Source organism: Protopterus annectens, chromosome 16.part0 (assembly GCF_019279795.1).
Source record: "Protopterus annectens isolate FY-2018-M chromosome 16.part0, PAN1.0, whole genome shotgun sequence".
NCBI lineage: Eukaryota > Metazoa > Chordata > Ceratodontiformes > Protopteridae > Protopterus > Protopterus annectens.
In genome coordinates this window covers 250,898,848-250,913,987 of record NC_056750.1, presented here as the reverse complement: position 1 = coordinate 250,913,987, position 15,140 = coordinate 250,898,848, and the positions used below count along the sequence as shown (strand labels likewise).

Genomic DNA, 15,140 nt, shown 5'->3' with positions numbered 1-15,140 from the left:
AGAACTAACAGTGCATGTAGCCTGCTTTGAAGCGTAGGTATCTTCTGCAAGACTCCCTGATAGGGATGTGCAGGTATGCTTCTTTTAAGTCTAGTGTTGCCAACCATGCATCCTTGCCTAGCATAGGAAGCAGTTGGTGAAGAGTCAGCATTTTGAATTTTGGAATCACCAGAAAGGTGTTTAGAATAGAAAGGTCCAGGATAGGACGCCATGTATTGCCTTTTCTGGGTACCAGGAATAGTCTTGAATAGAAACCTTGTCCCTTTTCCTCTTCTGGTACCAACTAAATATCCCCCATGTTTAAGAGAGAGTACCTGATTTTGGGCCTCTGCCCACTGATTTGGGGGTAGATCTGGCCACCCGCTTGGTGTTGGTAACGTTTGGAAATTAAATCTGTATCCTTGGGACACTATATTTAAAACCCATTTGTCCTGGGTAATGAGTTCCCAGTTTTAGGCCTGCAGACCAATTTTTCCGCCTAAAGGAGCATTCAGTTAGGAAGTGCTTGGAAATTTTAAAAGCAAGTCACTGAGACTGTTTTCCATAGGGGGGAGTCTTACTGCTCCCAGGTTTGGGGGCGGAAACCCCCGACTGCCTAGTCTTGTGTCCCCCTTGGGACTGAAACCTGGGGTTTCTGCTGTGTCTGGGTTTGGCTTGAGAAGACCTGTAAGGGGGTGGAAAGGACCAATTTTTAGAGGGCCAGTGCCTACTAAATTTAGGAGGCTGAACTTGTAAGACATATTTAACAGTCTGCATAGATTTAGCTTTATCTTCCATCTTTTTAAGAACTTCCTCAGCCTTGTTGCAAAACAGGCGGTCCTGATTTAAGGGAGCATCCAACAATTTAGCTTTAACATGATCAGGGAAAGATTGCTCCCTAAGCCAAGCATGCCTTCTGAGCACAGACCCAGTAACAGCAGCCCTGCAAGAGGCCTCTGATGAATCAAATCCACATTGCAAAGTATGTTTTCCAACCTGTTCAGCAGAATGTATTAAATCCTGTAATTCTTTATTTTCAGCGCAGTCAGGAATTAACATAATTTTCTGTTTAAGCTAACCAATAACATGTTGTTGATACTTTAACATATGAAACTGGCAGTTAAAAGCCCTAATGGCCAAGGCTGCAGAAGTGCAAACTTTCTTACCTCATCTATCCAGCACCCTGGAATCTCTATCATAGGGGGTAGGATTTTTAGCAGCAGAAGTCTTAATGCCCTTGGGTCCCGGTGAAATAGTGTCTGGATCCACAATAGGATTTTTAAAAAGGAACTTGTGAGAATCAGGAACCCTGTAATATCTGTCAGGTTTTCTGGGAGCAGGAGGCAATGAATCAGGGGCCAAACTAGACTCTGAAAAGGCATCATCAACAATGCCTAGTACAGGTGGTATAGCTAAAGGCCTATGCTAACGCAGGAGTAAGAAATCCCTAAGCCTCTTTTTTGAATCAGAAAAATCCTGGCTTTGCTAGTGGAAATGCTCCCTTAGAGTATGTAAGGTTTCACCAAAAGAAAGATCCTCTGGGAGGGAAGCAGAGGGAATACAGTCCTCTGCATCAGAATCCTCATAAGTAGATAAGGGCAAATCCAGACCATCAGAGGAATCAGAAAAATCAGAATCCTGTTCAGAAGATTCATAAACAACTTCAGTCCTAGGTCTCTTAGAAGGGGTAGACTGACTTCCCCTGATTAGAGTTATAAGATCTTCAGCCATTCTTATTTGTTTTTTAGGCAGAGGCCTGAGCATGCGGCCTGGGCGTCGGTTTCTTAGGCATGGTTCGAGATTTTGGCCTAAATGAAGAAGGAGATGTCGGTTTAATATGCAAGTCCATAGGCCTGAATACACCCTCAGAAGCAGGTGCCTGCACAGCGTCTCCGGACCCATCCAAGGTAGAGACATCATCAGGTTCCACAACTGAAACATCTCACGGCATACCGGACATTGAATGGGTCTCAGTAGAGCACTGTGAGTCAGAAGTAGCGGTTATCAGAGGCTGCAAAAGCGCTTCACTGAGTACTGGAGAACTGGCGACTGGCTTAGGAGAAGCGTCGTCGGCAGCTTTGGACCTCGGCAGCCTGTCTCTGTCTTTATCTTTGTGTTTTTTCAGAATCCCGGTAGTCGGATGGCTAACAGATGACATTTCTGGGTAATTAAACAAAGAACCGAAATATTTAAAAGGGAAAATATACAGACAATATATAGACGGCGGATAGTGCGCTGATTAAATAAAGCACAAAACCAACACCAAAGTACGTTGTGGTCAGGGCCTAGGCAAGGAATACAGTACAAATGAAAATCTTTGTGAGGTATTTGCTTTCCACAAGTAATGCAATTACTAACTTTTACTGACATCGGTAAGTAGCAAGAAAAAGTTTCCCCAATGGGTACTTAGCGTTAGTTCGGTTCTAAAACTCAAAAATGAAAATTTCAGGAGTCGGCCGACCGGCACTTGCGAACTGCTTCTGCTTCAGGCACCGCACGGCAAGAAAGACTGATGTAATGGCGTCGGCTGCATGCTTTATACCCCTGACGACCTGACATTATGGAAGAAGGGACAGCAACCTACACTGGACCCAAAACTTTGTTAATCAGGCCGACTGAGGACTACTGCAAGCAGATAACCCAAATGTAATGACTACAACAGTGAAACACGAAGAACATCTGAGTAACAGTGTCACACTGCCAGCTGTAAACTTTTAGAGTAACACTCAAACCCAACTGCCTGAAGTTATCTGGTGCCACAAAGAAAAATGAAACCAAACTCTTGAACAGATTTAAAGGGTTGCCATGATGGGAAGTGAGAAAATTCAGACGGGTCATAAAGTCACGTCTGATTTTTTAGGTTGTCCCTGGTTCTGGGGGATCCTCCTTTCTTCTTTGACTTTCCTTTCCACTGCATTTTAAAATTGTGTTTGCCTGAACATTGCTAGCTACTTTTTTTTGGCTTTTTTCAAGAAAAAAAGAGTGAACAGGAAGACAAGTCTGTTAATTTTTGAAAGGAAGGTTGAAACATCTAGGGGATGGCATAATGGTTTAAGCGTTTACCTCACAAACACAAGGCACAGGTTTGATTCTCACCTCTGAGGGAAATTAGCTAGGCTTAAAATGGCCCTCAAGAGCATATAGCCTAGTACTTGCCTAAAATCCTATGAACTAACTTTAGTCTTTCATCAAAACTTTTAAAGACTTCTACAGAGGAAGGCCTAAATAACTCTTCTTTATCCATTAACATTCCCTGGCAAATTTTTTGAGGACTGTAACTAAGCAAGTTTTCTCAAAACAGCAGCCTATGACACATAAAGCAGTGTCATAAGCACATTTCAAAGAATATTTAATTTTTTCAGATATTATGAAGTACACATAATTTTTAGAATCTGAAGGAGGTAGAACAGCATTGAAGTTCCTTCAATTTTCACAGGAAAGCCATCAAGCACTTAGATATGTACACCAGACAATTCACAATTCTGAAGACTCGTGTGGAAGTATAAACTACTTCACCAAACGTATCCAAAACCTTTCCTGGTCTGTCAAAAGGGTAAGGCTGGCAGCTGAAAGAAATTTGACAGAAGCAGACTTTAACAAGGAAATAACTGCAGGAAAGGTAAAACGAGTCAGTAATTCACCTTTTACAAAAAGGAGTTTCTAATGTAAAGTTTTTTAGTCACAAGCACCAAACACACTTGCCCTAGCCTCTCAAAGTACAGTAATACACAAGCAGTACAATTTTCCTCAAAAACTTACTGAATAAGTTAGGGGAATTTCCCATATGGACTCAGGGCCATCTTATAGCCAGGAAAGGTGGCTGATAGGCAGTGGAACTAGCAATTGTCAGCTGGAAGTTCTGACAAAACAGGAAACTTTTTTTCAAGAAATCTTTTGTCAAGACCACACCCTAGACACTAACAGACTGGACTGGAATGGAATGGACTAGACAAGACTCGTACAAAGGTCCTGAAATAACATATGACCACATTTAGAAGACAAACCAATCTTGCACAGAATTTCTGTCACAGAACACCTGACAAAATTTCAACTCTGAGAGAAACTAAATGCTAACACCAGTGAGGAGGACAGACATACATTGATATAAACCATTCAAAATAAAATATTTTTTTTTAACATATGGAAAGCAATCCTCAGTGGGGAACTTATCTAAACAACTGAGAAAAAGCTTTGCAGACAGTCAATCTTGCAAAGCCTGTGGAGGAGTGCATTCTTCAGCATCAAGAAAGATCTGTGGTATCTGTCACGCTAGTCATTGGTTTAGAGCTTTGTAGTGGCTATGGTATAATGAAGGATCCGTAAAGCTTTTGAAACCTGGCTAGCTGGGTTCGATGCCCGGCAGGACATCAAATATAGCCAATGGTACTTCAGCAGTGATCTTATGATGAACATCAATGTCTTATACAATAGTATGGAAAAGGCTAACACAATACCAGAATGCATACATATAGAACAATATACATTTAAGATGGGTACCTAACTTAAATATGAATATGCTGATTAAGCACAGAATAAAATATCATTTTGTTTCATATTTCTAGAGCATACTGATGCATAAACTAAGCAAAGAACACAAAGATCCAAAATGACTAGACTGACAAAGAAAAAGTGTTAAAAAATTAATCACCGTAATTAGTTCCATTCAAACTAAGCCACAAATAAAAAAGAAAAAAATACACACACACACACACACACACACACACACACACACACACACACACACACACACAAAATCCATACAAAAATATTCAAACTCCACAAAAGTACAGCCACATAAAATCAAGCCCATGTAATAACAAGCCAAAGAAATTCACAGTCACAACCAGTCAACTGGAGAATGGTATTACTGGTAATAAAACCCAAAGCTAAAAATCTACGCCAAATAAAAAAATAAATTATAAATCAAACATATATGAATAGAACCCTTACTATAGCACTAAAATGCAACTACAATATTAACCGATAAAATACAAATAAAAAATCTTAACACAACCTTAAACAATTATAAAAAACGATGCACATGACAAGCCATTCATACAAAGAAAGAACCAAAAATAAAGCCTTATTCAGTGGATAAATTACATAACTGAAATGAATGGGAAATTGTAATCAAGAATGAAAACATGCAAAAAATGGATAAATGGAATATGCTGAAGTCTGCCAGAGAGACAAAGAAACATACTACAGTACAGGATTAGGGAACACATTTAGTGATTAGTGGGGTTCCTTAAACCTACTGAATATACTTCATTAAACACAAAACAAACCCTGGCATATGCCTTGCATACACAAACACATAAAATATGTATTCACATTTCTGTGGATTTTTTTAAACAGAACATCTTTGAAAATCACATATAAACTCTTACTTTTCATGTTCGAAATGTAGGAATATTTGCCTGCGCAGGTTCCAATACGTAGCATAGTCAGGATTTACAGACAATATCTGACCTGTCAGTTCAAGAACTTCTTGATCAAACTGATGGTCTTTCCTCTGTAAAGACATTAAAATGATTAACAAATAAAACCAGGTATGGAACTTAAAACAAAGCTTTATCAATCAGTAAAAGAAGGAAATATAATCCAAAATTGTGACACAGTCACTGGGGTACAGTGATTAAGTGACTGTTCCAAATTCACTTATAGTGACTGTCTTTTGGATTATTCTATTGTAATTATAATGAATACTTCGCTAATTTTTCCTTAGTGTTACTGTTACTCTTTTGTTTGCAGACACTTTGTGATTCACCATAACCCAATATTTTATTTTTGTACAGTATGCCTGTCATAGAGGAAGTGGCTGAAAAAAAAGACTGTTAGTCAATTTATTCAGTTATCATACAACCAAAGTATAGACAAATGTGCATCCCAAAATACTGATATAGTCATTAGATACAGACAGATGCACAACACAAGAGGAGGATATGTCCCTAAGGTATAGACGGGCACACAAATGAAAATACAGACATGATTAATGTTTGGTTCCATGGTGCACTGTACATAGCTGAAGCCCTGACTATGACTCAGCAGCTGTAAGCTGGAAGAGAGCCACCCATAGGAAGCTGGGAGTGAGGAACCAATTCCATCTCACCCATCCTGTGAGAGGGAAGTGATAACTGCAGTGACAGCACCTACTGAAGTGAAAGGTGCAGGGCATGCAGCAGATGGCCACAATGTTTGCTTCACTCTGCCAAGCTGCATTTGAGTGATACTTTACATGGTGTGTATAGGATTGTCTACATCGGAAGTGTCCAACCTGCGGCCCGTGGACCGCATGCGGCCCTCAGAGCTCTTCCATGCGGCCCTCGACCTCTAACTGCAACATTGATGTACACATGCCCCCAAAATACTTTTTTGCTTTGTGTTTTTTGCTCCCATGACCTGTAACTCTAACATGGGTGTGCGCATGCGCCAAACAGCCTTCTAGTTTTGTTTTAATCCTCTCTGCACTTTGAGCTCTTGACAAAGGCTGGGAATTTGTTTTTTTTTCAAAAGCGAAGGTCAGCATTACAGCTCAGCAAACTGTCAGTCTGTGAATAACTTCTGCACAAATTAAAATGTCTGAATGTCAAATGGCTTTAGATTGGAGGAAAATTATATGTTTACTCCAGTATGTAGTATGATCTTAGAGAGTTTATGGTTTTCTTATTGATTTACTTTTGCTGAGCAGTTGTTTGTTTATTTATTGATAGTGGGAAATTGCATAGATGAATCCATCTCTATTATGATTTTTTTTTCAGATGTTTTGACTTCCAGACAATTTCATTCAGTGAGTGTGTGTCATGTGATTACTGAGGTTGCCTATTTTACAAGTAGGGGCTTCTTGTGTGTGTGTGTGTGTGTGTGTGTGTGTGTGTGTGTGTGTGTGTGTGTGTGTGTGTGTGTGTGTGTGTGTGTGTGTGTGTGTGTGTGTGTGTGTAAGAGAGAGAGAGAGATTTAATATGTATACTGAATATATTTTTGCAAATGGAATTCTTAGTTAAATAGGCCCCTCTTCTTGGGCAAGTAGACTTGAGTAACCAATATTAGATCTTAGCCATCCAGTTAGGAAAGTTTAGTATGTAGATTCTTCATCTGGTTTGATGAAGGCTATGCTACTTACCCAAGGAGTACATTTACTCCAGTTATCATGTTGCTGAACTACATTGTTTGATAATGAGAGGAGTTTTTTACAGAAGTTGAAGGTTTTTGTGTCAAGAACCTGTCCATACAAAGTGGCTTGTTTATGTTGCAGTGAAGGCTGTGGTCTTTGTAGTAAGCGTTTTAAATATAACAAGTATTTCTGGGGTAGAGGAAGTCTTTTAAGGCAGGATCTTTCTTAGCCTGGAATGCAAGCCAGTGATGAAATTTATAGGGGCCAGTGAGAGACAGAGTAAAGCAAGAAGCTTTTTAGTCTGTTTGGATAACTAAGTGAACATAGTCATTTGACCTTTTTTGTCAGAAATGGTTGTAGTCTTTCTTTTGGCAGGGTGTTTTGCTGAGACACATGCCAAAAGGGGCATTGCACTCAATAATGGCTCTTGTAAAGGAAGAATACAGGGATGTTATGACCTCCTTTTCCCTGGATGAGATATCATTACTAATGAAGTGGGCCATGCAAAAAGCTTTCCATACAACGGAGACAACGTGGTGGTCAAAAGTCAAGTTTCTATCAACCTGGGTGTCCAAGCACCTCACAACTGTTTGCATGCTTACATCATTGTTATTAATGTGATAATTTGTGGGGACATCACTCTTCTCAAAGGGGATGATGATGCATTTTTTGGCATTTAACTTGAGGCCATGTTTCTGGCACCAGTTATTTGTTTGGGTGAGACCCTCTTGTAGCTTATTCAGAATTGTTTTATTAAGTCAGTAATGTGAATTCTTTACTTTATTGCAAATTTGTTGGCTTATTTTTTGTGGATTATAGTATTGGACTGCTAATGTTGACATTTTACGTAGTTGGACTGCAGGAGTAGTTTTTCCAGTGAGAACTGCTAGTGCTGTAGTGAATATCTGTTTATTTGTAAAAATGAAAATATAGTAACTAAGATGCTAGAGTTAACCATTAGATTAAAGAATTAGAATTAGAATGAGAATTAGAATTTTAAGGCAAATATCAGGCATTTATTACATTTATTCATTGTTCAAATGCACCTACAGTATAGCCAGGAGGTCGACTTTGGTCTCCCGTGACAACGAAAGAGTTTACTATATGATATATTTTATATGCAGCCCCAAGACCATTCCTGTTCACTCAATGCGGCCCCGGCAAGCCAAAAGGTTAGACACCCCTGGTCTACATCCACAAAGGATGGTACTGCAGACCCATGCATGTATTAGCATACGTGAAAACCTCCTGGGGAGGGGTCACACTCAAAACAAGAAAAATTCTTGAAGACTGCCTGAATGACAGTCTCCCATGATCAACTCTTGCCCTACAGGAGCACAAATGGAACAACTGATTGAGGGAGTGATGATGGTTTGCAGGCTGCAAGAGATATACAAGAAATAGCTCTCGGGTACAGATGACCACATAAACTGTGAAACTGCATGCAGTCACAGATGTGAAATGTTACAAACAAAATTTATATGAATGACAGGAAAGAAACAGTATACAATCCAAAACCACTAAAGGGACACCCGGCTCTTAAGAACACACTAAAAAGTTAAACCAGCATCAGGAGTTAAAGGATACCCACCACATATAGTGTTGGACTGTTTGACAAACCTGCTCATGAAAGCACAGCTTTACTGAAATTAGGAAATAAAGAGTTATATTTACTTCAACACTGCCATTGTGATCTTGGAGTTGGGTTACTCAAGCTATAAGGGTGTTGGAGTCAAATGCTTGTGAAACACAAATATTCTTGGGATTACTGCAAAAACTTCCAGCATAGTCAATTTAGTGAAATGAAGTCCAGTGAAAAGCACTGTACACCAGTCTAAAATACATCTACTGTTCTCACCCCAGGACAATTAATCATTTCAAGAAAAAGTTATCAACCTGTAGGTAAAACAAAAATACAGCTTAAGAAATGATCATCAAAGCTATATTTTAAAAAACAAATGCAAGAACAGCAACAGTTATATAAACAAATGATCATCACAGTTGTATTTTAAGCCAAGTGCAAGAACAGTAACAGTTATACAAACAGGTGTACCAAACACTAAGGCTGTGTGAAGTCAATGTGCAAAATGGTAAATTGCTTTTCTTCTTCTTCCTTCAGCTTTTTTCCCAGTTAGGGGTGGCCACAGCGGAATAAACTGTCCACTCTTGGCAGTGGAGTTTTAAGGTGTCAAGTTGCCAGCCCGGAGCCCACACACATGCCTAGGGCCAATTTAGAGTATCCAATCCACCTACAACATGTCTTTGGGATGTGGGAGGAAACCGGAGCACCCGGAGGAAACACACGTGACCACAGGGAGGACATGCAGACTTCCAACACAGAAAGCACCCCAGCCGAGGATCGAACTGGAGAACTTCTTGCTGTGAGGTGGCAACACAAACCGCTGCACCACCGCAGCCGCCCAAAACGATAAATTGCTTATAACAACAGCATACTCATTCACTGCAACCAGTGACACAGTCCATAAAGCACTGAGATGTCAGTTCAGATGATGATAAACAGTGAGTGCCCGGAATAACAAACATAGTCACCCTGCTAGATAGGGGCCCAGAGAAGTAAATATTGTGGGAATAAATATCCAGGGAATTGTTATGGCTAGATCTGCATAGGCCTTAGAGCCGATAGCCTAGTACCAACCTATGAACCTATGATTTCAGCTTCTTCTCTTGCAACTTTGTCTATACTTTACCTTACGCCGCTCAGTGCCCTTTAGAATTTAATGTGCTTACCTGAAGGTCAGCCAGCTCGTGTTTCTCAAGGTCAGTTCATTGGTGATGTAGAAATCACTACTACCTCTCCTGCAAGTATGGTCACTGGAGACTCAATGTCTAATTTTTCACCTAAGAAAAGCAACTCGCCAATAAGAACCAGGTGCACAGAGCCCATCATCTCTGCCTTGTGTCTCAGTATACATTTCCTTCTTTTTTCTTTTCATCTTTATATTGCTCTTCCTCTGACAGTGCGAGTTAGCACCACTCACTTTTTTTTTTTAGGTTACACTTCCTCCGTACAGTTTGTAATGCTTTCTGAACGAATGCACACTGGGCAAAGTTGTTGCCTCTAGAATACTTCGAGTCCATTCCTTTCCAAAAAGCCACAAAAGATGCAAATGCCCTGGTAGAGTGGGTCCTAACTTTTGCTGGAAGTGACTTGGTATGGTGAAAATAGCAGAAATAAATACCATGACAACCATCCAGAAATAGCCAGCTTTGACACAAACTGTCCTTTTTTTCTTGCCTAAAGGAAACAAATAGCTGATAGGCCTTCTTGAAGGATTTGGTTCTGTCCAAATAGCATCTGAATGGTCTTCAGACATCCAGAGCATGCAAGATTCTCTCCCCCCTTGTATTCAGGTTTTGGAAAGAATACGGGGAGAGATATAGACTAGCCGAAGGTAAAAGCTCTGAAACCACTTTAGACATAAAAGGATTTGTTCTCAAAGAAAAAAACACCCTTTAAAACATTAGGTGAGGAACCATAAGAGCACTTGTAACTGAGATAATCTTGCAAAAGTCAGAGCAATAAGTGACAGTTTTTCAACTCAACAACCTCCAGTCCTATGATCTGGTTCAAATGGAAGTGGTGTTAAGTTTTCAAGCACAAATTTAATATCTCAAAGAAAAGCACATATTTTCTAGGCAGATATTTAAAACCTCTTAGAAAAAAATTCTCGAATTAAGGACAGCAAGAAAAAGGGGCATCTAAGAAAAATGGTCAAAAGATGAATCTTGACAGAAGAGTTAGATAACTAGAAGACAGCAGCTCAAACAAAATCTAGAATCCAAGGCAACTAAGCATTGAAAGGGACCTGGTTCTTAGTGTGGCACCAACTGAAATATCTTTACCCCTTGAACATGGAAGGTTATTTTAGTCTCCTTTAGTAACTGCTGCACATACTTTTTTCTCCTGCACGATATGCTGAATGTACACAAGAAGGCCGTGCTGATTTTAGAAGACGGAAGTGCTTAAACCTTTACAACTTCCAGGACACTAGTCTTCCATGATTATTTTTTTGTGTGTATTTTAAGAGAATGTCAAACATGGCAGTGAAGCCTTTACTAGTTATCCAAAAGTATATCATCCAGGCAGTCACATTAAGGGTTTTCAGGTCAGGATACATCAAACAATCCCGGTGTTGTATGAGTAAATCCAGTCTGCTGGAAGCTTTTGCTCTTGGTCATTTCCAAAAGAAGGGAAAACCATTCTTGCCTTGGCCAAAAGGGGGTCACCACCACTACATGTGGAGACAGGTTGATTTTTATAATTATAGATGATAGTGGAAAGAGTGGATTCCCAGTCTGTGAATGGGAAAGCATCTGTCTTCCAGTCCTGTTTTCAAGCAACCCTGGAGCAGAATTTTGGTCTATTTTAAAAGGAGGCAAATCAGTCTATTTTAGGTGTTCCCCACAGATAATCAGTTCTCAGAAGACCCTCAGGTGCAGTTTCCATTCATGAGGGTCTGTCCTGTTCCGCTTATCTTATACAAATGTTTTCCTCTGATATAATGTATAAAGCCTGAAGAGTCAAATTGAGCTGAGCTGCTACATCCTAGACCATCATGGAAAGTCTGCAAAGACAGTAAGTTCTGGTACCTCCTTGTTTGTTTATATACTTATATATAGTTTATTGGCCAGTTGGGAAGCTCTTCCAGCTCTTTCAACCTTCTGATTGAAAAGCCTGTGTTTGTACTTATTTCCTGCCTTTCCTGTTACTAGTCTAGTCCAGGTACAGATTTGCTGTATCCAGGACTCTTTGTAAGCTTCTGAGCCCCCCCCCCAAGCCTTTCTGTGTTGGAGGGAAGCCTTCTAGCTTATCAGTGGGAGTGGTAAGCATCAAGTAGCCTTATCTACCACGGGAAGAGTGGGTTTTGGCCCATACATTGTAGTTTATTGGCTGTTTAGGCAGTTTTCCATCTCTTTCAACTTGCTGGCTACCACAAGGGGAGTGGTTCCTGGCCCAGAAATTGTAGCTACTGGCCGTTTGGGCAGTTTTTCCCCCATCTCTTTCAACTTTCTTGTTTAAAAGCCGCACTTGCGCTCGTTTCCCACCTTTCCTGTTACTGGCCTAGTCCAGATACAGAGTTGCTGTATCCAGGACTGTTGGTAAGCTTCTGAGCCCCGCAAGCCTTTCTGTGTTGGAGGGAAGCCTTCTAGCTCATCAGTGGGAGTGGTAAGCACTAGGTAGCCTATCTACCACAAGAGGAGTGGTTCTGGCCCAGACATTGTAGATTTTTGGTCGTTTGGGCAGTTTTTTTTTCCATCTCTCTCAACTTTCTGCTTTTAAAGCCCGTGTTTGTGCTTGATCCAAACCTTTCTCGTAACTAGTCTAGTCTAGGTACAGATATGCTGTATTCAGGACTGTTTGTAAGCTTCTGAGCACCCCAAGCCCTTATGTTGGAGTGCAGCCTTCTAGCTTATCAGTGGGAGTGGTAAGTACTAGGTAGCCTGTCTACCACAAGAGGAGTGGTTCTTGGCCCAGGAATTGTAGTTTATTGACCATTCGGGAAGTTGTCCATCTCTTTCAACTTTCTGGTTTAAAAGACCACATATGCGCTTGTTTCCCATCTTTCCTTTAACTAACCTACTGGAAAGCACTAGAAAGCCTTAAACTGATATAAGCCTTCTAGCTTAAAAGAGAGACTTTGGAGTGATAGAGTATCAGTTTTCTGTATTTTCTTGCTGTACTTAACTGTTTTCCACCTAAACGCTGATTTTCCAGCACTTGTTGTGATTTAAAAGCTTGTTTTTTTCACACATTGTACTTATTTGACTGCCTGCACTTTTAAAAAGTTGTTTTTGTTTAAATAAATTGTTTAGGATTTAGCCTCATAAACAATTTATTTAAACAAAAACAACTTTTTAAAAGTGCAGGCAGTCAAATAAAACAAGCTTTTAAATCACAACAAGTGCTGGAAAATCAGCGTTTAGGTGGAAAACAGTTAAGTACAGCAAGAAAATACAGAAAACTGATACTCTATCACTCCTACACAGAGAGATACATGGAAAATGGTATACGAGTTTATACTAGCATAAATTCACAGCATTTAAACCTCTTTTTGGATGCTCTGCATAGATGGGTTTTGTATATAGTTAATTTAGTGTAGAGATATGCGTGTGATATGTTATGTGATGATATGATTAAAAGTCAATAAAAAAGAAGGAAAAAAAAAATAAATAAATAAATTGTTTAATTGTTGTAGGCTACACACTAAAGTGCAACAGCCTTTTCTGATCACTTGTAGTCGATTAAAGCTGTTTTAAGTGTACTTTTTACTGTTTTTGCCTTATCTTTTCAATAAAATAAATACATTTCTTGTTTCCCACCTTTCTAAGCTAGTATAGTCCAGTTTTCAGGCTAGTGCTGAATTCAGGGCTGTGTTACAAGTTTCTGAGTTCCCCATACCTTACTTGGATAGAGGGAAGTTTCTCTGTTCACCTGTGAGAGAGTGGAACTTTGAGCAGCCATCTGTCCCTGGAGGAGCGGTTGCAGCCCAGAAGTTAGTAGTTTAAAAAATGCATTGCATGGTTTTGTGCGCCAGGCAGCACCGGTTAGATAGGGTTAAATTATTCCTGGCTCCACTAAGTCTCCTTCAGTTTTTCACTTGAAACTGGTTTAACTCTCAACCTAAGCACTCAAAAAGCATCCTACAGTCCAGCACTTGCTCAGACCTAATAGCAAGCACTAATATACCCCGACACTTGACTGCCCAGCAGGGCAAGGCTCTTTATCCCCCCCTCACCAACCAAGCGACTAAGCAGCTCAACCTACTATTCAGGCATGACCAAAGGGCAACTTCAGGTGTACTCTCCAGTCCAGCTGGTGAATCTGGGTATCCTGAGGCAATGTTACAACTGCCTCATGCACACAGACAGCCCTCTCCTCCTACCACAAAACACTAACATATATGAGAGATACAATTATACAGCCAAACTGGAGGCTAAGGTATCTCCACCCAAGACTGGAACAGACAGTCATGAGGAGAAGCTTAACACCTGCACCACACCTCCAGCCTCACATAGACCTACTAAACCAGCACTGGCAAAAAATACACATAAATACACAAAATCATACTCTGAGGCTCTAAATAAAAACCTGTAAAAGCATCAGAGAGCTCCAAAGCAGACACCCACAAAACCTGCACCTCCCATCACAAACCAGACAACACATAAAACACAAAATCAATGTGCCGCACAATCACAGCCCATAAGGCGAAATAACACCTAACACACTAGTAATAGGTGACTCAATAGTCAGGCACACTGACGCCCCACTCACTAGGCTGGACAAGGAGAAGGTTACTGTTAGCTGCCTGTCGGGAGCCAGAATCCGCCACATAACACAAGCACTCAGGTCACTCCAGAACAAGTACAAATATGACTCTGTCATTGTTCATGTTGGTGTGAACGACCTGAGCCATACCTCCCTGGACTACATGGAAGAGCTCTCTGATCATGTAGCCCAGGTGGGTATGACCCTGAACCTGAGTAGCACCCTGCCCTCATCAAGAATGATACCTCAGTATAAAGAAAAAATTATCAATTTCAACAATTGGCTAAGCTTCTGGTGTCATTCAAAGGGGATCCAGTGTCTGTCAGCCTGGGATGATATGCTCGACAAGCTGCGTTGCTTCGCAAGAGGCGGCTTGCACCTGTCACCCCTTGGCTTTCGAATACTGGCCAAGGCTCTTGCTGCCCCCATAGTGCCTTTTTTAGGCAAGACTCAAAATTCAAACCACCTCCGTAAACAGCACAAGTAAAAAACTGAGGGTTATGCTACTCAACGCCAGGAATTTAAATCTCAAAATGCATGCGCTCGAAGCACTCCTAAGTATGGAGAACGTCGACATCTGTGCAGTAACTGAAACCTGGTTCAAGGCTGCAGACAGCACTCCAGCACTACTGGGCTACAACTCATACCACACATTTCGGCCACAGAACATGGACCGAAACACAAAAGGAGGGGGTGTATCCATATTCATCAAGGATACCCACACCTCCAGGTTAGTGGCACAGCATGATACCTCTGAGA

At 40.6% G+C, this 15,140-nt stretch overlaps 1 protein-coding gene across 1 annotated transcript in view; it reads right to left on the bottom strand.

Annotated features, from left to right (window-relative positions):
• The window catches only part of RABGGTA (Rab geranylgeranyltransferase subunit alpha), a 1,248,770-nt gene that overhangs the window by 734,891 nt on the left and 498,739 nt on the right, over positions 1-15,140 (bottom strand). Inside the window, exon 4 of the mRNA XM_044058049.1 lies at positions 5,370-5,494. Within this exon, the coding sequence (XP_043913984.1) occupies positions 5,370-5,494 (125 nt within the window). The remainder of the gene's footprint in view (positions 1-5,369; positions 5,495-15,140) is intronic.